This window comes from Oryctolagus cuniculus, chromosome 2 (genome assembly GCF_051225735.1).
Source record: "Oryctolagus cuniculus isolate XC-2025 breed Fujian yellow rabbit chromosome 2, ASM5122573v1, whole genome shotgun sequence".
Lineage (NCBI taxonomy): Eukaryota > Metazoa > Chordata > Mammalia > Lagomorpha > Leporidae > Oryctolagus > Oryctolagus cuniculus.
Genome location: NC_142868.1, coordinates 95,425,690 through 95,451,213, shown reverse-complemented (window position 1 = coordinate 95,451,213; position 25,524 = coordinate 95,425,690). Strand labels below are relative to the sequence as shown.

Below are 25,524 nucleotides of genomic sequence, written 5' to 3'. Positions count from 1 at the left end.
GAACTCCGCGGCCGGCCGGCCCTTCGCGGTCGGAATCCCGCAGCGCCGGGACTCCCCAGACGCCTCCGGGTTCCACCGCCTGCCACGCACCTTGCAGATCCGCTTCCAGCCTCACGTTCGGGATCTCTCCCGAATGCCGCCCCACCGCCCGCTTGCCTAACGGCCCGGGCGCATCTGGCGTCCGACCCACGCCGTCGCCGGGCGCCTTTTATTATCTGTTTTTTCCTATTTTTCCCACCCGACCTCAAAGGAACTTCTCTCTTCCGCCGCGGCGGGCACGTCCTTCGGGAGCGTTACAACAAAGGCGGCGAGCGGCGGAACCCTGGGCCCGAGCGCTCCCCACCCCGGCCGAGCCGGGGCCCCCCGCCTCGGGGGTCCCCGCGCCGAGCGAGCAGCGCCAGCGCCCGCGCAGCGGCAGACAACGACGGTGCCAGTGACGGCGCGCCCGCACCCCGTCATTAGCCTCCCCGGACGACACCCCACACCCCGGGCCCGGCAAGTTTCTCCCGGACGCCGCTCGCACCCGCATCCCCGGCCCTGACCGCCTCAGGCCCCGGATGTGACGGCACCGGCGCCCGCGGCGCTCGCCCCCCGGGACGGGCGGGGGGGGTCCCGGAAAAGCGGCCCCGGAGCGGGAGCCGGAGGGTCTCCCAGCGCCGCGGCGGCACCACGTACCCAAGTCAGAAGGCTCTCGCACAGCTCCACCCGCTCCACCGACTCCACGCTGAACATCTTCCCCCGCTGGGGCTCGGCAACGCCTTCTCCACCAGGCCAGAAACCGCCGCGACGCGGTGCGGGTGCCGTCCGCAGGGTCCCGGCAGCCGCCCTGGCCTCTGGCCCACCTCCTGCTGGGGCCCGACCGCCTGCTCTCGCCCGGGCGCTGGCAGCGGCTCCGCACCGTCACCCCCGCGCCCCTCCTGCTCCTCTCATCTGGGCGCGCGCGCTCGCCGCGCGCCACCCCCGAGCCACGCCCGCCGCCCCGCGTCCCCGCCCCCCCGCTGCCCACAGCCCTCCTCCAGCGAACGACGGGCGAGCCGCAGCGCGCAGGCGCGCTCCTGCGGGCCCGCCCCCGGCCCTGCCTCCGCGTGCGCGCGCGCGGCCGGTCACAGACCGCTGCGTGTCATGGCGCGCGCGCGGCGGCGGCGGCGGCGGCGCGCCGTCACGGAAGCTCGCAGTGCGCGTGCGCCGGTGCCCACACTCCACAGTAAAAAGGGGACAAGCTAGTGGTGGCCCGGGAGGGCTGGCGGGGCAGTCCCCAGAAATAATCTGTGTCCTCTGTCACCGGGAATTGGCGAGGTAGCTCCTCCGCGGTGGAGAGGTACGCGCCCCCTCCCCCCGGCCTCGGCCTCGGGCGTCCGGCGCGTGGCCGGCCACGCCCCCGGATCTGGACCGCGAGAGGGCGGGCGGCGCAGTCCGGGGTCGCCTCCCGGCCGCCCAGGCGTCTCGGGCCGGGGGAGTCTGATCGGACCCAAGCCTCCGCTTTCCTTGAGGATCCCCGGGGCCCGGCCCCAGCAGCGCCCCGTTCCCGTCCGGAGTCGCCGGGAGACTGTGGAGGCGGGCACGGTGGGCGTCTCGGAGGTCCTAGGTGGGCTGGGCCGGCGGTGAGGAGAGTTCCCCCCGTTTCCTTCTGGGGTCGCTCGGAGCCCCGACTCCCTCAAAGCTTGGCCTCAAGTGCGGGAGGCCGGGCGCCAGCTCTCCGAGCCGCGCGGACCCCGCCGGTTCCCGGGGCCTGTGCATCGTTCCCGACCTTTTAAGCGATGTAGCCTTTGCAGAAAAGTGCATTCGACATACGCGTTTAGAGAGTAGATGAAACACCCCGATAAAAGCCAAAAGCACTGCTGGAACCCCAGGAGTTCCCTGCCCCCCCCCCCCGTAGCTGTGTATGCGTTTCCGAGCCTGATTCCCTCCCTAGTCTGACTTGCGTGATAATCACAGTAGGTTTGCCACGTATGTGTGCATGCAATATAGTTGTCCTCTGCCTATACTGGGACGTTTATGAGTGGAAGCCTCTTGTGGGTTTTTGGTGGCATTCAACGAGTATTAAATACAGGTAATTTTCATTGCTGCCTGGTATTCCGTTGTGGTGTATCCTACTGTTGGTTGATCCGTTTTGTTCCAGTTTGGGGCTACTCAGTGCTATAAACCTTGCTCCTAGTGCTAACGTGCTGGAGTTTCTAAGACTAGGACGTTCCTTGGAGTCTAAGGAGAGTTGTCAATTCATAGAGCCTGCAGACAATGCCAGAATTTATTTGGAGTGTGGCAGTTTCCCAGACACATCTTCCTTTGGTTTGGTTTCTGGAGCCCTGCCATCCTTTTCCCATGAGTATTTGGACTACTAGGGCAGCATTGAGTTACTGAGATTTCTGATCATCAGCCCATGCAAGGTGATTTGTCATTTTGTTAAAAAGTCTTTTCAGTGATCTTTCAAACATTCCTTACACAGGGGCCAAGGAACCTGTAGAAATTGTATTGGGAGAGTACGTCAAAAAGTTCATGGAAAAATGGAATTAAAAATCTAAGTGTATTTTGGTATACAAAGTTTTTTTGAAATCCATGCAGTATTGTTTTTCTTCGTAATGCACTCTTTGCATGTATTGTGAGGAAAAATTTTTTGAACTGAAACAAACTCATACTTTCAATTCCATTGTTTCAGGAGACTTTTGAAGTTTTCTCATAGGTGTTGGCAACTGCCTTTTCTTGTTTGTTGGGTCCCCTGGATCGCTGTCAAACCAGATTTCCTGCATTCTGCATTAGGTTGTTACTGGAGAACCGCTGTAACTTTCAGTGACCCATATCCTTGTTAAGCAAGGGAACACAATATATGTTGTCCTGCTGTGAGCCTGACTTGCGTGCATCTTGGCTTGCTAGCTTCCGCTGTAGGGACTGTGGTGTAGGAAGCACCTTTCGCTCTAGCTGCTCAGGGTGTCAAAGGCTTTGGCAACTGACCTAAAGCCTCCTCTTTCAAGGTTGACTGCTTATACCAATTGTTTTGCCAAAAGCAGTGTTCTTAAGGCTTTATTTTGTAGCTCCAGTTACTCTTGATGAAGGACATTATGTTAAAAGCTTCTTAGAGGTGAGTAATCCAAGAAGCCATGTGGTCACCGGTGTTCTGTGTAAGCTTGGCTAAAAAGAGTTTTTCTGTGATTCCAGGGAGTGCTCGAATTTATTTCTCCTGTGTGTGTGTGTATATGTGTGTGTATGTGTGTGTGGCAGTGGCAAGTGAAAACGTGGTGTCCTGTGTGGCAGTGTTTCCAAATGTGTCCTGCCTTGCCAGGGAACAGATCCTGAGAGCTTTGATTAAAGGAAATTTGAGAGGCTAAACAGTACAGCTGGGGGGAAGGCATGGCTCAGTGTTCTCCTTCCTCGACAGTTGTTAATAATAGTAATCAAAATGTTATGGCTTCCGTTTACTGAGAGGCTGTAAAACGTGCTGGCCATAGGATAAGTGCATTATCTTTGTCATCTCATAAAATCAGTGTCGTGATGCTGGCATCGTGGGTGGTGAAAGAATTCACCAGAACTGTCAGTATGAGCAGGCTGCAGGGAGCAGCAGGCAGACAGGACAGCTGACTTACAATCCGAGGTGTACACCTGCAGCGACGTCCATTCTTAGGTAGGGTAGTTTTCCCATGGTGCAGCAGTTCTTCCTGGTTGGCTGATTTGTGTTTTTGTTTCTGAGGGGTGGAGCTGGGGAGTTTGTGTTGTCCTTAGCTTAGGGACTCAGCGAAGTGCCCTGGGGCAAGATGACTTGTGGTTGCTGACAAAGTGGCAGTTTGGTATGGTTCAACCTAATTTCATACATTTTACATGTGAGGAAGCCGAGACTCAAGCTTCTCACAAGTACACGGTTGTCTGACTCCTTTACTACATTAAGCTACTCCTCACTAAGACTTAGCCAGCCAAGCAAGAACAAATCCAGTCCTCTAGGCTTCTATCAGATACGCCACACAGTTTCCAAGATCGCCAGTGTTGGGCTTTTGTAAATCTCAAACACAAGCAGTACTAGGAACTCTGTTTCCATATTTGACAGGATTCCATGAAATAAATGAGATACCATGTTGTCTACATTTAATAACCATGTTTCTGGGTGTCAGGTAAACAGCTTTTAGTGGTTCTCACAACCTGTTCCTGGGTACTACTCAAGGGGTTAGGATGTGGTTCCTGATGGAAAGGAGTTTGTGATAGAGAAAGTTCAGCTGTTGGCATACCCTACAGCAACATGAATGCCTCTCATTTGCCCTTCTTTGAGATCTTCAGAAGGCACCATGAGGAAACAAAGTGCTATGTTGTATGGGCAACGAATGAGCATGCAAGCCCTGGTTTGGGTCTCAAGGGACACAGCAAGTGCTGGCTTTGCTTTATTGTTACAATACTGCCTGCTTGAAAAGAATTCAGACCATAGAACTGTGTCCTAGAAAGGTGAAAAATCTGGCTCTCCCAGTCCAGCTCCCCACCCTAAACTCCTTTGGCCTTTGGTTTTCGTCTTGCTTGACTTTTTTTTCTATTCTGAAATCTCAGAATCAGTGAAGGTAGTGGTGAAAGGCACTCGAGAAATCATCAAGTCCAACTTTAACATTTGGCAGAAAATGGGAAATCCTAAGCAATTACATGAGGTAATCGTGGTCTCAGAAGTGGAACTAAAGTCCAATTTTATATCCAGGAAGCATTTGCCTGGGTTTCCAAGCCTGTGCTGCTGGACAGAATCAGCTGCCCTGTCTTGTTCTAGACAAGCATTGTGTGAAAAACCAAAGTTGGCAGACCTAAACCCAGATTGCTTTTGGTATTCATCTTTCAAGATTGGTGGGCTGGGAATTCAGCACAGCAGTTAAGACGCCTGCCCTCATCCAGTATTGGGTTCAACACCCTGCTGTACTTCCCACTCCAGTTTCCTGTTACCATGTACCCTGGGAAGCTGCAGATGATAGCTCAAGTGGTTGGATCCCTGCCACCTATGTGGGAGACTTGGATTTGAGTTCCCAGTTCTTGGCTTTGGCCTGACCCAGCCCCAGATATAGTAGCATTTAGGAATCAAACTAGTGGATGGGAGCTCTGTCTCTGTCTCTCTATCTTTCACAGAAATAAAAGTGAATTAAAAAAATATTTTAGAAGATTGAGGTACTAGGTCATCTCAAGTAGGAGGTGTTGTTTCTTTTTATTGTTTATCCCCTATAATCTTAAATCAGATTAGCCTATTCCAAACTGAAATGGTGTTATACTACCTCCTGCTACCTCATTTTTGAGCCACTAGCTCCTTTTTATTCTGATTATAAGAAAATATATGGGCCGGCACCGTGGCTCACTAGGCTAATCCTCCGCCTTGCGGCGCCGGCACACCGGCTTCTAGTCCCGGTCAGGGCGCCGGATTCTGTCCCGGTTGCCCCTCTTTCAGGCCAGCTCTCTGCTGTGGCCAAGGAGTGCAGTGGAGGATGGCCCAAGTGCTTGGGCCCTGCACCCCATGGGAGACCAGGAGAAGTACCTGGCTCCTGCCATCGGATCAGCGCGGTGCGCTGGCCGCAGCGCACCAGCCGCAGCGGCCATTGGAGGGTGAACCAACGGCAAAGGAAGACCTTTCTCTCTGTCTCTCTCTCTCACTGTCCACTCTGCCTGGCAAAAAAAAAAAAAGGCAGAAGTTGTACTATTGAAACCCTGAACAAATAGGTCAAACATTATTAGATTTCCATGTGATAGCCCTAGGTTTGGTTGGGATTTACGATGACAAAAAAATGCAGGTGACTTCTTTGTTCCTCTCAACAACATTAGGAACTTGTGCTGTAAAATCATGCCAATAGCATATGGCTACCCAATGTTGAAAATCTTCAAGCATGAAGTATTTTCAGGGCACATAATTGCATAGAAGTCAATTATACACAGAATACTAATAAAATTTAGACACATTACCACTGATCACACCTGGTAAGACAAAGAAACAAATGTAACACATTTTTAAAGAAAAGTACCACTTACTAAATCTAGGCAGCTGTGTGGCATAGGAGAAAATGTGAGTGGTAGTAATTATGATACATCTGTCAGTGTGCTGAACTTGTGAAGTCCTTTTACCTCTGTCAATTTGGTCTAATGCTCACAACAGATTCAATAAGGCAGAGCCTGAGAATTTTGACACAGATAAACATTTTGGTTATTTTTGAGCTGATGCAAGTAATTATCACCTTAGGACTTTTGACAACAGTCTTAGGATCTCTAATTTAAGAAGAGAAGAATAAAATAGCTAAATTGACCACATGGCCCACCTGTAGATTACTTGCGGCTCTGTAGTTTCAAGTGGCGATTTCTCTGTAGACCCCTTTCTCTGAGTGTCCTAGTATGTACCCTCATAATGGGTATTTGAATGCTGTCACCAGCGTGTACCTGAGGTCAGGCTGTTTCTGTGTGTAAAGCTGGTGGAAGCTGCCTTTAATCTGTTTCTTTGCTTAGCTGTCCTCCATCAGAGATCATTTCTTCCTAGCAGCCAGACTTCTCCAAGGTGCTGACTTTGATACTCAAGAATTCCCTCTATTACAGAAACTCACCTGATTAATGATATCAGATAAAATTCATTCCAGTGCAATAAGTCACATAAATGCAGAACTTACTGTAATTATTAAGATCGTGCATATCTGAGTATTTCCTTTATTTCCCTTTAGGTGTCTTCTAATACTGTGAGCTTTATAGTTTCCTCATCTGAAAGAAAGGAAATAAAAGGAATTAGCTGTGATATTTGGACTCCAGTGTGGTTGGGCTCTCTCCCCTCAGACCTGCAGAACTGGGTACTACCATTTTTCCCTGGTTTAGAGCAGGGGAAGGAGCATTTCATACCCTGCCTTTTCTCTTGATAAGGAAATGCAGCTCCACAGGGAATCCATATTGCAGGCAGTTCAAAGATGTCTGAACTAAAAGCTGAGCTTAGTTTTAGGTGAGGCCAGTGGTTTCTCAAACATCAGAATTTTCACTAACTCAAGTTTTAGTATAGATATAAATGTCCTATAGCCAAATGTCTTACTTTGCAAATTATTAACTCCGTAAGTGTGGTAAATCACTTATATTGCAACAAGCATTTTTTAGGTCCTAGTATGTACAGAGCATATGCTAGGTAATATAGGAATATTTACAGAAGGCTGCAATGTATATCTTTTCCTGTTCATATATGGTAAATTCCAAAAGACACACATTCAGTGCAATGAAGAAGAAGAGGAATCTTATGTACTTGGAGAATTTATTTGGCACTCAGGAATAAGAAAACAGCATTTGGGCAAGAAAAATGTCCTTATTATTAAAATTACATGAGCTAAGATTGAAGAGGAAAGAGTATTGTTTTAAAAAATTTTAAAGTAAATGGATGACAAATTGTAGTAACTGTTTACCTTAAAGGAAATAGAATTTTGTAATCTTCAAAATAATGTGTCTGGCAAATTTTAAAGAACTAATTGATAGAATCCCTACTGGAGTTGGACTTAAGGCAATCTATATAAAGAGGCTGCTACCGGCTGGCGCCACAGCTCACTAGGCTAAACCTCCGCCTGCGGCGCCGGCACCCCGGGTTCTAGCCCTGGTTGGGGTGCCGGATTCTGTTCCGGTTGCTTCTCTTCCAGTCCACCTCTCTGCTGTGGCCTGGGAATGCAGTGGAGGATGGCCCAGGTCCTTGGGCCCTGCACCCGCATGGGAAACCAGGAGGAAGCACCTGGCTCCTGGCTTCAGATCGGCGCAACGCTGTAGCAGCCATTTGGAGGGTTGAACCAACGGAAAAAGGAAGACCTTTCTCTCTGTCTCTTCCTTTCTCACTGTCTAACTCTGCCTGAAAAAAAAAAAAAAAAAAAAAAAGGCTGCTACAAAAAACTAAATATATTACAAGTCAGTTATGTTTAAATTGCTTTTATAATTCATTTTCACTGTGTTAATTGTAACTTCTATCTTTTTTTTTTTTTTATTGTAGACCTGGAATGGCCAAATATCACCGTGAAGTTCAAAGTTTGAAACTGGATGATGATTCAGTTATAGAAGGAGTAAGTGACCAAGTACTTGTGGCAGTTGTGGTCAGTTTCGCTTTGATTGCTACCCTGGTATATGCACTTTTCAGGTGAGACTAAAGGACAAAAGAATTGAAATATATATTTCCCAGGTCACTGACTTTGACTCCTAGTAATATGCAATACTTCATATGAAAAACAAGTAATAAGGCCGGCGCCGCGGCTCAATAGGCTAATCCTCCACCTAGCAGCACCGGCACACCGGGTTCTAGTCCCGGTCGGGGCACCAGATTCTGTCCCGGTTGCCCCTCTTCCAGGCCAGCTCTCTGCTGTGGCCCGGGAGTGCAGTGGAGGATGGCCCAAGTGCTTGGGCCCTGCACCCCATGGGAAACCAGGATAAGTACCTGGCTCCTGCCATTGGATCAGCGCGGTGTGCTGGCCGCGGCGGCCATTGGAGGGTGAACCAACGACAAAAGGAAGACCTTTCTCTCTGTCTCTCTCTCTCACTGTCCACTCTGCCCGTCAAAAAAAAAGAAAAAAGAAAAACAAGTAATGGATGTCAATGATTGTACATATGAGAGTCCTGCAAAAAGTAATAGAAATAGAATTAAGAGATAAGTTAATGGGGGCTGGCCTCTGCAGTGCCAGCATCCCATATAGGCACAGGGTCACCAAAGCAGTGGAAGGTGACCCAAGTGCTTGAACCCCTACCAAGCATGTGAGAGACCTGGAAGAAGCTCCTGGCTCACACTCAGCCCAGTCCCAGCCATTGTGGCCATTTGGGGAGTGAACCAGTGGAAGGAAGATCTTTCTCTGTATCTCTGTAACTCAGCTTTTCAAATAAGTAAATGAAGAACCTGTGCATGCATGGATTTCAAAAAAATTTTTGTACCAAAATAAACTTTAGTGGCTGGGATTGTGGCAGAACGGGTAAAGCCGCTGCCTGTGACTACTCCTCTTCTGATCTGGCTCCCTGCTAATAGCCTGGGAAAGCACTGAAGGATGGCCCAGGTGCCTGGGGCCCTGCACCCACATAGGAGACCTGGAAGAAGCTCCTGGCTCCTGGCTCCTGGCTCCTGGCTTGGGTCTGGCCCAGCTGTACTGTTGTGGCCATTTGGGGAGTGAACTAGTGGATGGGAGATTTCTCTCTTTTTCTCCCTCTTTCTTTGTAACTCTGCCTTCCAAATAAACTAAATCTTTTTTAAAAAGTAAATTTAAACTTTAATTCCATTTTCCATGAACTTTTTGAAATTCTGTTGTATTTAGTAAAGTATTTTATTTTCCATTGAGCTCTAAATGCTAACATTTCTCCTGTCATCATCCATATTTTAAATAAAATGTTCAGATTTTCTGTGTTAGTAATGCAGGTTTTGTTGTTGTTGTTAAGATTTATTTATTTATTTGAAAGGCAGAGTTACAGAGAGAGAGGGAGAGACATAGACAGAGAGATTGATCTTCATCTGCTGGGTCACTCCACAATGTCCAGGGCTGGGTCAGGATGAAGTCAGGAGCCAGGAGCCTCATCTGGTCTCCCACATGGGTGGCAGGGATCCAGACACTTGCCATCTTCCACTTCTTTCCTAAAACAATTAGCAGGGACGTAGATTGACAGTGGAGCAGCCAGACACAAACTGGCATCAGTATCGGATGTTGGCGTCACATGCTGGAGGCCTTGCAATTTTTTAAAATTTAATTTTCATAATGGAATCCATCAACTTCTAGGAGATATAAATAGTAAGTCCAAGATATTTAGTTTTTAAATGGATAAACTTAGGCAAAAAGAAGACTTGGTCAGTATAGAAAGAATTAATTGTTGTAGAATCATGAATGATAATTAAAGGCTTCAGGTACCTGTACACCTATTTGTAGATACTAGGTAATGTGGTTGAAATTTAAGAGTTAACACGTTAATATATAATAGAATTTTATATGTATCATTGAAAACAAATGAAAAAGTATGAAATAGAAAAAGGTTAAATCTGAAAATTACAGATCAGTATTTGTAGCAATGATTGTAAAACAGAACTTACACTTAGGAAAGGTGATTAATTTGCTCTATTACCTCTACATCAATAGTTGCTTATTAGGGAAACATCTTTTTTTAAAGTTGTATTTATTTTATTTGAAAGGCAGCATTACAGAGAGAGAGAGGGAGGGACACAGAGAGAGACCTTCCATCTACTGGTTCACTTCCCAAATGGCCACGCAGCTGAGGCTGGGCCAAGCTGAAGCCAGGAGCTGGGAAATTCTTCCAGGTATCCAACATGAGTACAGGGGCCCAGGGACTTGGGCCATCTTCCACTGCTTTCCCAGGTGCATTAGCAGGGAGTTCAATCAGAAGTGGAGCTGCCAGGACTTGAACTGGCACCCATGTGGGGTACTAGTATCGCATTTGTTGTCTTAACCTGCTATATCACAGCACCTTTATTTCAATAGAGTATCGAAGAGAGTAACACTCTAGAGTGATACTGGTTTTACACTTGTGGATATAATGGGGAAGTGATAACTAAATGGTAGCAGAGCTAAGTGAATTCCCAAGTGTGTGGTAGGTTCTTCTTGGGAGTACTAACTAGTGTTTTAATATAAACCAAAAAGGGAGACACTATATATTGTTGCAGGGGTCTGTCCTCAGACCTGTTCTATTCATTTTCAATAGCAACTTGGGTGAAGAAGACCTAAGAAGCATGCTTATTAAATTGTCAGTTGGGAGGGATAGCTAAGATTTTGCCACAACAGAAGTAAGATTCAGAAATGGTCAACCCATACATCTACAGTCAGCTGGTCTTTGACAGGAGTGCTAAGACCATTCTTGTCAAAGAGTAGAAAAATTTTGACAAATGGTACTGGAACAATACTAATCACATGCAAAAGAATGAATTTGGATACATGCCACACCAAATTAATTCAGAATGAGTAAAAAAAATCTAAAAGAGACAAATCATCATAACCTTGGATTTGACAAAAGAAATGATACCAAAAGCATGAACAACAAAATAAAAAGTAGATAAACTGAACTTAATGCAAGTGAACAACTTTTATACTCCAGGGTACATCAATAAGAAAGTGAAAAGATAACCTGCACAATGAGAGAAAATATTTGCAAATGATAAGTCTGTGAAGGCACATGTATCTGGAACGTATAAAGAATTCATAGCTCAGTAATAAATAGACAACCTGATTGATAAATTTGCAAAGTATATGAATAGATATTTCTCCCAAAAAGGCATTTAAATGGCTAATAAGCACATGAAAAAATTTCAGCCTCACTGATCATTAGGGAAATATAAAATCAAAACCATAGGGAGATGCACTTTATACCCAGTAGAATGACTACTATTAAAAAAACATAAAATAACAAATACTGGCAAGAATGTGGAGAAATTGGGGTACTTGTGTACTAGTGATGGTTATATAAAATGATGCAGTTACTGTGGAAAACAGCATGGTAGTTCCTCAGAAAATTAAAAATAGAATTACCACATGATCCAGCAATATTGCGTTACTGGTTATGTAACCAGAAGTGATAGCAGGGGCTCAAAGCGATACTTGTATACCCATGTTCATAGCAGCATTATTTGCAATATCTAAAAAGTGAAAGCCACCCAAGTATCCATTGACAGATCTATGGATAAGCAGTTTATGATATAGATATGTAATGGAAAAATATTTAGCCTTAAAAGGAAGGAGACTCAGGGCCAGTGCTGTGGTGTGTGTAGTAAGTTAAGCCTCTGCCTGCGGGGCCGACGTCACACATGGACACCTGCTAGTGTCCCAGCTGCTTGTCTTTGATAAAGCTTTCTGCTGATGGCCTGGGAAAGCAGTGGAAGATGGCCCAGGTGCTTGGGACACTGCACGTGGGAGACATGGAGAAAGCTCCAGGATCCTGGCTTCAGATCAGCCCAGCTCCAGCTGTTGTGGCCGTTTGGGAAATGAACCAGCATATGAAAGACCTCTCTCTGTCTCTCCTTCTCTCTCTGACTCTGCCTCTCAAATAAATAAACTTTAAAAAAAAAAAAAAAAAAAAAAAAAAGAAGGAGACTCTGCAATCCTACCAAACATGTAAAGAAGAACTAATGCCAACCTTTCTGAAACTTTTCCAAAATCTTGAATTAGAGGGACCACTCTTACTTTCTTCTCTGAGGCAAGCATTATGATGATACAAAATACAATTAAAGACACTTCAGAAAAAAGTAACAAGCCAAAATTCTTGATAAGCACAAATGCAAAAATTCCCAGCAAGATACTAGCATACTGAATTTAGTAGCACATGCCCAAACCATGACCAAATGGAATTTTTCCCTGGGGTGCAAGGGAGATTCAACATACAGAAAACAATAAACATGACACACCATATTAATAGAAGGAAGAACAAAAATTACATGAGCATCTTAATAGATGGGGAAGTATTTAACTTAGCATCTTTTTTTTTGTGGTAAAAATTCTCAACAAAGTTGGTATAGAAGGAGTATACCTCAGTATACTAAAAGCCACATGCCAATATCACCCCTAATATCATACTCAGGAGTGAAAATTTGAAGCTTTTCCTTTAAGATCAAGAATAAAACAAGGAGGGGTGAGTATTTAGCATAGTGGTTAAGACACTGCTTGGGACGCCTGTATCCCATACCAGAATGTCAGGATTTGAATCCCAGTTCTGCCCCTGGTTCCAGATTCTTGTTAATGCACACTCTGGAAAGCAGCAGATAATGACTCAAAGAGTAGAGTTGCTGACACCCATTTGGGAGACCCAGATTGAGTTTATGGCTCTAGGTTTTGGCCTCGCTCAACCCTGGCTGCTGTGGGCATTTGGGGAGTCAACCAGCAGGTGAGCAATCTAATTATCTATCTATCATCTATCTGCTATGATTTTCATTTTCTTTTCCCCTCTTTCTTTCTAGATTTATTTCTTTGTTTGAAAGTCAGAGAGAGAGAGAGAGATCTTCCATCTGCTTGTTCACTCCGCATATGGCCACAATGGCTGGGGCTAGACCAGGCTGAAGCCAGGGCCTTCTTCCAGGTCTTCCAAATGAGTAGCAGAGACCCAAGTACTTGGACCATCTTCCGCTGCTTTTTTCAGGCCATTAGCAGGGAGTTGGATCAGAAATGGAGCAACTGGGACATGAACTGGTGGCCATATAGGATATTGATATTGCAGGCAATGGCTTTACCCTCAATACCACAATGGCTGCCCACCGTCTCTGCCTTTTAAGTAAATAAAGTTTTTTTTAAATAAGACAAAAATGCATATTTTTACCACTGTTGTTCAGTGTAGTACTGGAAGTCCTAGCTAGAGCTATTAGGTAAGAAATAGAAATAAAGGCATCCAAATTGAAAGGAAGAAGTAAAATTGTGCAGATGACATGATCTTAGATAGAAAACCCTAAAGATCCCATCAGAAAGCTATAGAACTAGTAAATGAATTTGGCAATGTTAAAAGACACAAAATTAACATGTAAAAATCATTAGTATTTCTATATTTGAACAGTGAGTTATCTGAAATCAAAAGATCAATCTCTTTGATAACAAAAACATTTAAACAAGAAGGTGAAAGATTTGAAAACAGTAAATCATTGATGAAAAACTTTAGAAGACACAAATATATGAAATGATATCATATGTTCATGGATTGAAATAATTCATATTGCTGAAATGTCCATACTACCCCAAACAGTCTACAGATTGAATACAATCTCTATCAAAACTCCAATGTCGTTTTCCCACGAAAATAGAGAATGCTGAAATTCATATGGAATCACAAAAACACTGATGAATAGTGAAGACAATATTGAGTGAGAATGTCAAAGCTGGAAGCATCACATTATCTGATTTCAAGCTATATCAAAGCTATAGTAATTAGAGATTTATTTATTTATTTGAAAGAGAGACAGAGAGGGGGAGAGAGAGAGAGAGAGAGAGATCGAGAGAGAGATCTTCCATGTGCTGGGTCACTACCAAATTGGCCACAATAGCCAGGTCTGGGCCAGGTTGAAGTCAGGAGCCCCAGGTTGAAGTCAGGAGCCAGGAACTCCATCCTGGTCTCTCACATGGATGGCAGGGGCCAAGAACTTGGGCCATCTTCCACAGCCTTTCCAGGTGCGTCATAAGGGAGCTGGTTCAGCAGCAGAGTAGCTGGGACTTAAACCACCACTCCTATGTGGCATTCCAGCATTGCAGGCTGCAGTTTAACCTTCTGCACCACAATGCCTGTGCTAGCTATAGTAACTAAAACAACATAGTAACGGCATAAAAATAGGCACATTGGTCAATAGACCCAAATGAAAAGGCCACACACCTTTGCGTATAATCAGTTCATTTTTCACAGAGCTGCCAAGTACACACAATGGGGAAGGGACAGCCTCTTCAACAGAAGTATTGATTTACATATGCAGAAGAATGAAACTGGACCCTCATGTCACACTATGTACAAAAACCAACTCAAAGTGGATTAAAGACTGTACAACTACTCTATGAAAATAGGGGAAAAAAACCTTAATATTGGGTTGGGCAATAATTTTTTGTATTTGACCCCCAAAATACCAGGTGACAAAAGCAAAAACAGACAAATGAAATTGCATCAAACTAAACAGTTTCTGCACAGCAAAGGGAACAACCAGCAGAGTGAAGAAATAGCCCCCCAGGTGAAGAGAAAATACTAGCAAGTCATGTATCTCTGATAAGGGGCTAGTATCTAAAATATGTAAGGAATTCAGCTAATAGCAAGAAAAAAACCTGATTTGTTTTAAAAGATTTATTTATTTTATTTATAAGAGTTACAGAGAGGGAGAGTCAGAGAGAGAGAGAAAGAGAGGTCTTTTATCTCCTGGGTCACTCCCCAAATGGCCGCAACAACCAGGGCTGGGCCAGTCAGGAGCCAGGAGCTTCATCCAGGTCTCTCACATGGGTGCAGAGGCCCTAGCACCTGGGCTATCTTCTGTCTCTTTCCAAGGTGCATTAGCAGGGATCTAGATCATAAGTAGAGCAGCTAGGATTCAAACCAGCACCTATTTTACATGCTATGCCACAGCACTGGCCCCAAAACCTTATTTTAAAATGGGCAGAGGAGGCCAGGTCCTGCAAATGAAGACTCAAGTCCAAGGTCAGGTAACACATATGAAATTCATTGCCAGGACTATGATGGTACAGGAAGGGATCATGGAAGGTGCGGAGTCCTCACAATGGATGGGCTCATTGAGGACATTAAGCAATGACAGTGTCATAAGAAGCCTTGCTGCAGGCAACAGAGGGAAAGTTCTGAAACCTGCCAGCAGAACTGCAACCTGGAAATGACTTGAAAGATGGAATTCCTGATGGATCACACAGACCTATGGCAGAGCTGCTGAGGCCTGAGGGTAGAAGGTCCCGTATGAAGAGCTACGTCCATTTTGTGTCTCCACCTCTTATCCTTTTCCAACCCCATTTTCTGTTACTTTTATCTACAATAAAGGTAACATAGAGCAGGCTTGCATATCTAGGAACAAAAAAATTAAAAAATGGTCAGGGGAAGTGAAGACGTTTCTCCAAAGAAGACATACAAACGGCTAACAGTATATGAAAAAAATGCTCACCGTCAGTGTTCACTGGAGAAATGCAATTTAAAACCACAATGAGAGATCTCTTCACACCTGTTAGAATGGCTGTTCTCAAAAAGATGAAAGATATGGGACCAGCGTTGTGGTGCCATGGGTTAAGCTCCAACCTGCAGCACTGGCATCACAAATGAGAGTTAATTCAAGTCCCTGCTGCTCTACTTCAGATTCAACTCTTTGCCAATACATCTGAAAAAGCAGCAAAAGATGGCCTAGGTAGAGCCCTTACCATGCATGTAGGAGACCTGGAGTTCTGGCTCCTGGCTTTGGTCTAGCCCAGCCCTGACAGGCCATTTGGGGAGTGAATCAGCAGATGGAAGATCTCTCTCTCTCTCAAATCAATCAATCTTAAAAAAAAAAAAAAAGGGGGCTGGCATTGTGGCGCAGCAGGTTAACGCTCTGACCTGAAGCCTGGCATCCCATATGGGCAATGGTTCTAGTCCCAGCTGCCCCTTTTTCAATCCAGTTCTCTGCTCTGGCCTGGGAAAGCAGTAGAAGATGACCCAAGTCCTTGGGCCCCTGCACCCACATGGGAGATCCAGAGGAAGCTCCTGGCTCCTGGCTTCAGATTGGCACAGCTCTGGCCATTGCAGCCAAATGGGAGTGAACCAGCGGGTAGAAGACCTTTCTCTCTCTCTCTCTCTCTCTCTCTCTCTCTCTCTCTCTCTCTCTCTGCCTCTCCTCTCTCTGTGTAACTCTGACTTGCAAATAAATAAATAAATCATAAAAAAGTACTGAACTCTATAAAAAAAAAAGGTGAAAGATAACAAGTGAGGTGACGGTGGAGCACAAAGGAAACCCTTTACATTGTTCGTGGAAAAGTGAAATGGCAGTCATTGTGGAAAGCAGTGTGGAAATTCCTTAAAAATTAAAAAATAAGGGCCAGCATCATGGCATAGCAGGTTAAGCCGCAATCTGTGATGCTGGCATTCCATGTGGGCACCGGTTCATGTTCTGGCTGCTCTACTTCTGATCCAGCTCCCTGCTAATGGCATGGGAAAACAGCAGAGGCTTGGGCCCCTACTGCCCATATGGGAGACCTGGAAGAAGCTCATGGCTGCTGGCTTCAGCCTAGCTATTGCGGTCATCTGGGCAATGAACTAGTGGATAGAACCTCTCCCTCTCCCTCTCCCTCTCCCTCTCCCTCTCCCTCTCCCTCTCTCCCTCTCTCCCTCTCTCTCCCTCTCTCTCCCTCTCTCTCCCTCTCTCTCCCTCTCTCTCCCTCTCTCTCCCTCTCTCTCCCTCTCTCTCCCTCTCTCTCCCTCTCTCTCCCTCTCTCTCCCTCTCTCTCCCTCTCTCTCCCTCTCTCTCCCTCTCTCTCCCCTTCCCTCCCTCTTTCTCCCTCCCTTTCCCCCTCCCTCCCTCCTTCCCTCCCTCTCCCTCCCCCTCCCTCCCTCCTCTTCTCTCTCTATTCCTCTCCCTCCCTCATTCTTCCTCTCTTTCTGTAACTCTGTCTCTCAAGTATTTTTTAAAAATTAAAAATACTAATAGCAGGGTTCACAGCAGGTTAAAGCCTTGGCCTGCAGTGCTGGCATCCCATGTAGGTGCTGGTTCGAGTCCCAGCTGCTCTACTTCTGATTTAGCTCCCTGCTATTGCACCTGGAAAAGCAGCATAGGATGGGCCAAGACCTTGGGCTCCTGCATTCACATGGGAGACCTGGAAGAAGCTCCTGGCTCCTGGCTTCGGATAGGATAGGCTCAGCTCCCGCCATTGCGGCCATTTGGGGAGTGAACCAGCAGATGGAAGACCTCTCTCTGTGTCTCTACCTCTCTCTGTAACTCTGTCTTTCAAATAAATAAAATAAAAATCTTTAAGAAAAATAGTACTAGCATATGACCCAGCAATCATACTTCTAGGAATGTAGCTGGAGGAAATTAAATCAGTATAAGTGATTTCTATGCTTGCATGTTCTTTGCAGCATTTTTCACATGGCTATGATGTGGAATAAACAAACCTCAGTGTCCATCAGCAGATGAATGAATAAAGAAAATGTGTATGGGTATACATATATAACAATACTATTAGCCTTAAAAAAGAAGAAAATCCTGTCATTTGCAACAATATTGATGAGCCTGGTTTCAGTTGTGCAAACTGAAATAAGCCAAGAACAGAAAGATACCACATGAGCTCACTTATGTGTGGAATCTAAAAGAGCTGAATTCATAGACAGAGAGTAGAATAAAGTGGTGTCCAGTGGCTGGGGAGAAGTGAGTCAAAGCATGCAAAGCTTCAGTTAGGACGAATAAAGAGGAGAAAAAAATATAGATCACAAGAACCATAAGTAAACTGCCCTTTTTAAAACAATTATTCTTGTGATTACTTTATTTCAAGATATTATTTCCATTAGTCATTTTCTAATCTCCCTATTATATGAATATTTATTACTTGCATAATAAAAGCTTTTTTCCCCACATAGTGGGGTGATGTGAAGCCCAAACTATGAGTTTCCATTTAATAGGCAATTGTATATTATAGATGCCAAAAACTTAACAGTATAGGTTACATTTATAAAAATAACCAATTAAAGGTCACATCTGTATTATATTAATTTTGGGACAAGCATTTTAAATTGGAACATATTCAGGAGATATTGTCAAAACGGAGAAACAAACCACATGATACACTTGTGGGAAATAGGGGTATCTTACTTGGTGAAAGGGACTGTTGAAACTAAAGTTGTCTTTAGATATGCTAAAGGCTTTGTTTTGGTAAAGAATTAGATTGATTCTGTTTGGCCTCCTGTACAGAGCCAAGGCCAGTTGGTAGAGATAAATGATGAGATTTTTGACTCACCCTCAGAAAAAACTCCTCAAATTATACTATATAAGGTGCTCTATATTTCTTGGATATTGCCTTAGACCTACCATATGATTGGATGGAGGTTACTTTAAGTTCCTGTCTAGTTTTTCAACCTCAGTTATAATTGGTACTTGTAATCCTGTCACTTCAACTTGGGTAATCATTCAGTGCTAGGTTGAGATTCAAGTGGCATGTATAGTTTAAAATTCAAACAAAGGGAATCCTTTGCCCTTTTTGTAATTTTTTTTGATGTTCTTGGTATTTGTAATGAATCCTTTTCTAAATATGTTAAAATGTACGTAACATAAAATTTACTGTATTAATCATTTTTCATTGTGCAAGTCAGCAGCGTTAAGTACACTTACAATGTTATATACCCATCATCACTCTACTTCCTGAACTTTTTTTTTTTTTTTTTGACAGGCAGAGTGGACAGTGAGAGAGAGAGACAGAAGGTCTTCCTTTTTGCCGTTGGTTCACCCTCCAATGGCCGGCGCATCACGCTGATCCGAAGCCAGGAGCTTCTCCTGGACTCCCATGCGGGTGCAGGGCCCAAGCACTTGGGCCATCCTCCACTGCATTCCCGGGCCATAGCAGAGAGCTGGCCTGGAAGAGGGGCAACCGGGACAGAATCCGGTGCCCCGACTGGGACTAGAACCCGGTGTGCTGGCGCCGCAAGGCGGAGGATTAGCCTATTGAGCCACGGCGCCGGCCTTCCTGAACTTTCTTACCATCTGAAATAGAAACTACCCATTTAAACAATTACTTCCTATGTCTTCTCTCCCAGCTCCCATTAACCTCCATTCTACCTCTGTCTTAACGAATTAGCCTGATGTAGGTATTTCATAATGTAAAATCTTGTAACATTTATATTTTTTATCTGGCATATTTCACGTAGCATAATATTTTCCAAGTCTGTTTATGTTATGTGGTGGGTGGGTGGGCTGGTGGTTGAAATGCCCATTTGGATGCCAAGTTCTGGTCTTGGCTCTGCTCCTGCGTCTGGCCTCAGGGCTCAAGTGGCTGGTTCTCAGATGCCCACTTAAGGGACCTCAATTGAGTTCCCTGCTCCTGGTGTTGGCCTGGCCTTTTGGAGTCATTTGGAGAGGGAACTAGCAGATGGAAGTGTTTTCTCTTTCCTTCTCATGCTCTAAAATTTAAAAATTTCCTTCTCATACTCTAAAAATTAAAAATCCATTTATGTTGTAGCATGTGGCAGAACTCCATTCCCCATTCTTTTTTGTGGCTAAAGAATATTATATGCACATACTATGTTTTATTTATTTATTCATCTCTCAATGGACATTTGGCTAGTGCAAATAATGATAGTGCACAAGTATTTATTTTGAGTCCCTGCCTTCAGTTGGAATTCCAGGGTTATATGGCAATTATGTTTGACTTTTTGAGGAACCTCCAAACTCATTTCCACAGCAGTTGTCCTATTTCACATGTCCACCAAGAAGGCATGAGGCTCCCATTTTCTCAATATCTATGCAAACACTTATTATTTACTGTTTTGTGTTTTATGGTTGCTATTCTCATGGGAATGAAGTAGTATCCCACTGTGGTTTAAATTTTGCTTTTTTAGTTTTAGTTATTTAAAACTAATTTAGTTATTTAAAACTAAAACTAAACTAGACAGGATGGAGAAAGAGAGAAGTAGAGAGGGAGAGAAGGAGAGAGGGAGAGAGAAAGTAATTAAGTTACCACCCACTGGTTCACTTTTCAGATGCCTGTGATGCTTGGGTGGCTGTGACTGGGCCACCCAGTTCCAGTTAAGCAGAAGTCAGGAACTCAATCCAATCTCTCCCATATGGGTGGCAGGAACCCAATTACTTAAGCCATTAACACTGCCTCACAGGGTGTACATTAGCAGGAAGCTGGACTCTGGAGCCAGAGAGAGGTGAACCAGGTACTCTGATGTGTGCATGGGCGTCTTAACCACTAGTGTAACAACTAGGCTAAATGTCTGGCCCTGCTTTTAATTTTCATTTCTCTAGTAATGATGCTGAGCATCACTTTATATGCTTATTGGGCATTTATGTTTTGTCTTTGAAGAAATGTGTTTCCTTTGACCATTTTTAGATTGTGTGATTTACTTCTTTGAGTTATTCATATGTTCTGATACTGTTAGCTGATATGATTTGCAAGTATTTTCTCCTCTTCGGTAAACTTTCTCTTCAGTCTTTTTATAGTGTCCGTCAGTGTGCCAGGCTTTTAATTTTGATGAAACTCAACTATTTTTTTCTTTTGTTGCCTATGCTCTTGGTGTCGTTTAAGAAATCATTGCCAGGGCAAGTGCTATGGCATAGTAGGTTAAGCCTCCACCTGCATCAATGGCATATGGGTAAGAGTTCAAGTCCTGGCTGCTCCTCTTCCAATCTAGCTCTCAGCTTATGGCCTGGGAAAGCAGTGGAAGATGGCCCAAGTGCTTGGGCCCCTGAACCCATGTGGGAGACCCAGAAGAATCTCCTGGATTTAGATTGGCTCAGCTCCAGCTGTTGAGGCCATTTGGGGAGTGAACCAGTGGATGGAAGACGTCTCTGTCTCTCCTTCTCTTTGTAACTCTGCCTCTCAAATAAATAAATAGATTTAAAATATCATTGCTAAATTCAAAGTCATAATTATGAATATCTACTTTTTTCTAAAATGTTTATAATTTTAACTCATATATTTATTTAACTCCTATATTTATTTAAATATTTATTTATTTATTTGAAAGGCAGAGTTACAGAGAGAGGGAGGTGGAGACAGATCTTCCATCCACTGATTCTCTCCCTAGATGGCTGCAATGGCTAGGGCTGAGCCAGGCTAAGCCAGGAGCCAGGAGCTTCTTCCTGGTCTTCCGTGTGGGTGCAGGGACCAAAACACTTGGGCCATCTTCTGCTTCTTTCCCAGGCACATTAGCAGGGAGCTGGATCAGAAGTGGAGCAGCCAGGACTCAAATAGGGACCCATATGGGATGCCAGCACCACAGATGGCAGCTGTACCCACTATGCCACAGTGCTGGCCCTAGTTTTAACTCTTAAATTTAGTCTCTTGATCTTGATCCATTTTGAGTTAATTTTCATATATGATATGAACTTAAGGGTCCAATTTCATTCTTTTGCATATGGATATCCAGGTTTCCCAGTACCATTTGTTGAAAGTATACTTTCCCAGTGAATGATCCTGGGACACTTGTCAAAAGTGAAATGACTACTGTCTCAGTCATTTGGGGCCATTACATCCAGTCCCCTTAGACTGGATGACTTAAACAGTATTTACTTCTCACAGTTCCAGAGGCTGGGGAGTTCTAAGATCAAGGTGTTGAGGATCTGATTTCTGGCAAAAGCCCATTACCTAGTCTGTAGATGGATGTTTTCTTATTGTATATTCATGTGGCAAGCTCTCCAATGTCACTTCTTGTAAGGGCACGAATCCTTTCCTGAAGGCACTACCGATATGACCCAGTTACTTCTCAAAGTTCTCACCTCCAAATACCATCACTCTGGGGATTAGAGTCCACCTATGTATTTTGTTGGGGGACACAGACACATAGTCCATAGCAACCACGTAGGTGAGAGTCTCTTCCTGGGCTCTGTGTTTTATCCTATTGGTTTGTCTGTCCTTATGACAGTAACACCCTCTTTGATTGCTGTAGCTTTGTAGTCAATTTTCAGACCAATGAGTGTGTGTCTTCCAATTTCATTCTTTTTTAAGATTGTTTTGGTGATTTTGATGTCCCTTGAGATTTCACAGGGTTTTCGAGTGTGTTTCTTCTATGTCTGCAAAAAACACCATTGGGATTCTGATAGGGGTTGCTTTGGATCTATATAGCGTGATCACTTTGGGTGGTATTTTCATCTTTAAAACATTGTCTATGAACAGAATGCCTTTCTGTTTATTTGTATGTTTTAAATTGCTTTTCCTCCTTAAGTTATTAGTACTAACAGCTGTCATTTGTCGACACAGCAGAAACCAGTCAAAAGAATCTTACACATTTGTATACTTTTTTTCTGTTCCAAGGTTTAGGCATTTTTTAGCCTAATATCAGAGATTCCTGGCTTCTTTCTGAGGCTACCTACAACTTAACTGTTTGATAGTTCTAGTTTCCCCTTTCACAGAGCAAAGAAGGATCATCATAAATCGTTGAAAGATACAGTAATAGCAAATGTACTTCGGTCCTGTATTAGAGCCACTGCCTCCCTTGGCACCTTACTTCAGACCAACTTGTTGTCAAATACCCTGTCACTTTTCTCACAGCTAAGTGATCGTTATGTACCAGATATTCTAGTGTGGCTTTTAGGGTACCTTAAAATTATTCCATTATTTAATAAGTGTTTGGTTCTGTACTCCCAGCTACCAATCACATTTGAGGACCTGAGCTACTGGCAGTAGTTAACAGGTTGGGCATTCTTGTTTTCTGGCTATACTTTTACTTTTCAAATATTTTCCTAACAGATTTAAGAATTCCTGCATCTTCCCTTTTATGGAAAGAAACCAAATAAAAGAACTTCCCAGTCATATGGTTCATATCTGTACTCTGAAAAGTTATCATTATTTTTTCCCAATGAGAACAGAATAGTTTTCCATTCTCAAAGAGTAGATAATTGCCATTTAGCTAAATATTCACCAGTATTTACATGAGATAGATTGTTCCTGTGTTAGATTGTTCCTTGATACATTGCTTTCATATAAGATAGCTTCCTTTTATAGATCACTTATTCAGTCAGAAGAATGTAACTTATTTTAAAGCAATCCAAAAGAATTTAAACAGCTTTCGAGTCATTTCATTACATTCATGTTTGCTTCTATTAGAGACTTGACTTTAAATTGCTATCATGTCCTCTCTGAACTAAAGCTTTTCTAAAATTTGCATTTTGTATTAGAAATGGAATAATCACAGGATGAATTTATTTAATTTTATTTAATTTTTAAAATTTAATTTATTTAATTTTCCCTATCCTGTTAGAATATTTGAGTTCTTACCTCTGTTGGATATAGCTTACCCACATAATAAGGGCTCTTCTATAGACTAACCCAGGGATTCTGCAGACTTAGAATATTGTTGTTCAGGATGTTTAAGTTCTGGAAAAAAAAAAAAAACTATAGGCAAATCATAGTAAGCTGTAATTCAGATTTAAAACTTTGCTCTCATCCTACCATCATGACCACAACTTCTAATTTTTATACTCCTGTATTTTACCCTGTTTATATCAACCACTAGGTTCTTGTCTGTGAGTCTCCATTTTAATTGTTAATGTTAAGATATTAGTAGTATGTTTCCTTTTTGCCTTTCTACATTACATAATCTTAGTTTCTGCTCTGTTCCTTATCCCTCATACCTGAAAAGTTAGGAGAAAGACCTAATTAGTGTGGGAAAATGTTCAAATGTGTAATAATATGTAAAAGTATATACAGCTGCCTATTTTTGAAGGAATTTCACAAGAGAAATACATGTATTAATTATTCTTCATAATATTTTAATAAATATTTATTTATAAATGTTTATAAATAAATACTATAAATATCCAGGATACCAGGAGATTTTATCGTTGGCAGTTCAACCTGAAATAAACCAGTGATCAGTGGTCTTTGAAGAACTTGCCCCAGCATAATCTGGAACGTATGCACAGAGCCCTGGCGTTGGAGTGCACTTGTATAGCATCGTACTCACATCTGTTAAATCACTAGGAGTTCTAAGTAAAAAAATAGACACATAAAATATGAACTCATCTGACAGCATTTTATATTAAAGGTTTATTGTGTTTTGTTCAACAGAAATGTACATCAGAACATTCACCCAGAAAACCAAGAGCTAGTAAGGGTGCTTCGAGAACAACTTCAAACAGAACAGGTACTGCTCTGTAAGGATTTGTGTTTGTGTCACTCCGTAAGGGCATATGCAGTTGTGATGGAACAGTAATTACTGTTGGTAAACATGTGCTTTTTCAACTTCAAATTACTTAGTCATTCTGTTGATTTATAATTTCAGATCAGACAACTCGCTTACTTTTAATTTACTCATGCTTTCTTATTCACTTTTTTTTTTTTAAGTTTTAAGGATTTTTATTCAGTGAGAGGAGTGTGCAAGAGACCGAGGGCTTTATCTAGGGGAGAAAGAAAAGTCTAGATGCTAAGTTGGGTCCATACCAAGGAGAGAGCAGACCAGGTGCAAGCCAAGGGCAGCAAGCATGCAAGCAGGAAAGCAGGGAGCAGGTGGCCCCAAAGGCACGGGCAACAAGGGCAACAAAGGGAGGGGCCTACCCTTATGAACTTTTTTTAAATACAGCAATTTTCCTACTATTTGTGCAGAAATAATCACTATTTAACTGGTTTTAATGAAATATAGTGGGAAAACTTTGTTTGAAAGCATTTTCCCTGAGACCCACAAAGAAACAAGTAAAGGGTATGAGTTTTTTTTTTTTTTTTTTTTTTCAATAGTCCTCCCCTTCCCTTTTTCTTCAGTGGTCAAAGATAACAAAATTAGGCAAACGAAGAAGAAAAATTTTCCCTCTGTCTCTTTGCTTTTCAACCAAATGTAATCTCTAACAACCAAAAGTGTAAAATCTCCATAAGGCTGGAATAAGTAGGATGTTACAAACCTTCAAGCCAAGCTAGCTAACATCTAAAACAAAGATTAAAAAATGCTTTCCTAGAGGGAGGGAGGGAAGTATGGTTATCTTCTTAGAATTGTACATATGAAATACATGACATCTGTTCTCTTTATATTAATAAAATTTTTTAAAAAAATGAACACAAGAAATGTAGCATAGATACAACGGCACATAATTTAGCCATAAGAAGGAATGAAGGACTGGTATAATATAAATGAATCTTAAAAACATATTAAGTACAAAGAAACCAGATACAAAAGGTCATATACTGTACGATTCCATTTATATGAAATGCCTAGAGAAAGCGAATTCACAGTCATAAAGTAAATTAGTGCTTACTAGTGACTGGGGGAGGGGAAGACTAGGACATGACAGCTGATGGGTTTGGGGTTTCTTTGGGTGAGGGGTGATGAAAACACCCAAAGGTATGTTTTTATATAATTCTAGATATGATAAAAATCATTGAAGTATATGTTTTAAATGGAAAATTGTTATGATAGGTGAATTATTCCAATAAAACTGTTAACAAATATAAAAAAAATTGCTTTCCTACCTGATCAAATTTTAGTTCTACTGAA

General features: G+C 43.2%; 2 protein-coding genes across 31 annotated transcripts in view; one reads left to right on the top strand and one right to left on the bottom strand.

The window, feature by feature from the left end:
* HOOK3 (hook microtubule tethering protein 3) overlaps positions 1-993 on the bottom strand; it is a 125,696-nt gene extending 124,703 nt beyond the window's left edge. For all 3 annotated transcript variants that reach the window (XM_002720760.6, XM_051832317.3, XM_089325942.1), the window contains exon 1: positions 676-993. In XM_002720760.6, the coding sequence (XP_002720806.1) occupies positions 676-732 (57 nt within the window). In that variant the 5' untranslated portion in view covers positions 733-993. The remainder of the gene's footprint in view (positions 1-675) is intronic.
* A 112-nt stretch (positions 994-1,105) lies between these two features.
* The window catches only part of RNF170 (ring finger protein 170), a 43,573-nt gene continuing 19,154 nt past the window's right edge, over positions 1,106-25,524 (top strand). For 2 of the 28 annotated variants that reach the window (XM_089325964.1, XM_070068638.2), the window contains exons 1-3: positions 1,392-1,585; positions 7,928-7,997; positions 24,111-24,186. Coding sequence is in view for 11 of the 28 variants with exons in the window: in XM_051832328.3 (XP_051688288.3) it covers positions 1,950-2,050; positions 7,928-8,071; positions 24,111-24,186 (321 nt within the window). In the remaining 17 variants the exon portion in view is untranslated. Of the gene's footprint in view, positions 3,074-6,641; positions 6,765-7,927; positions 8,072-18,770; positions 19,182-24,110; positions 24,187-25,524 lie in introns of those variants that run through there. The other 26 variants (XM_089325957.1, XM_089325959.1, XM_089325958.1 and 23 more) reach the window with 26 other exon arrangements.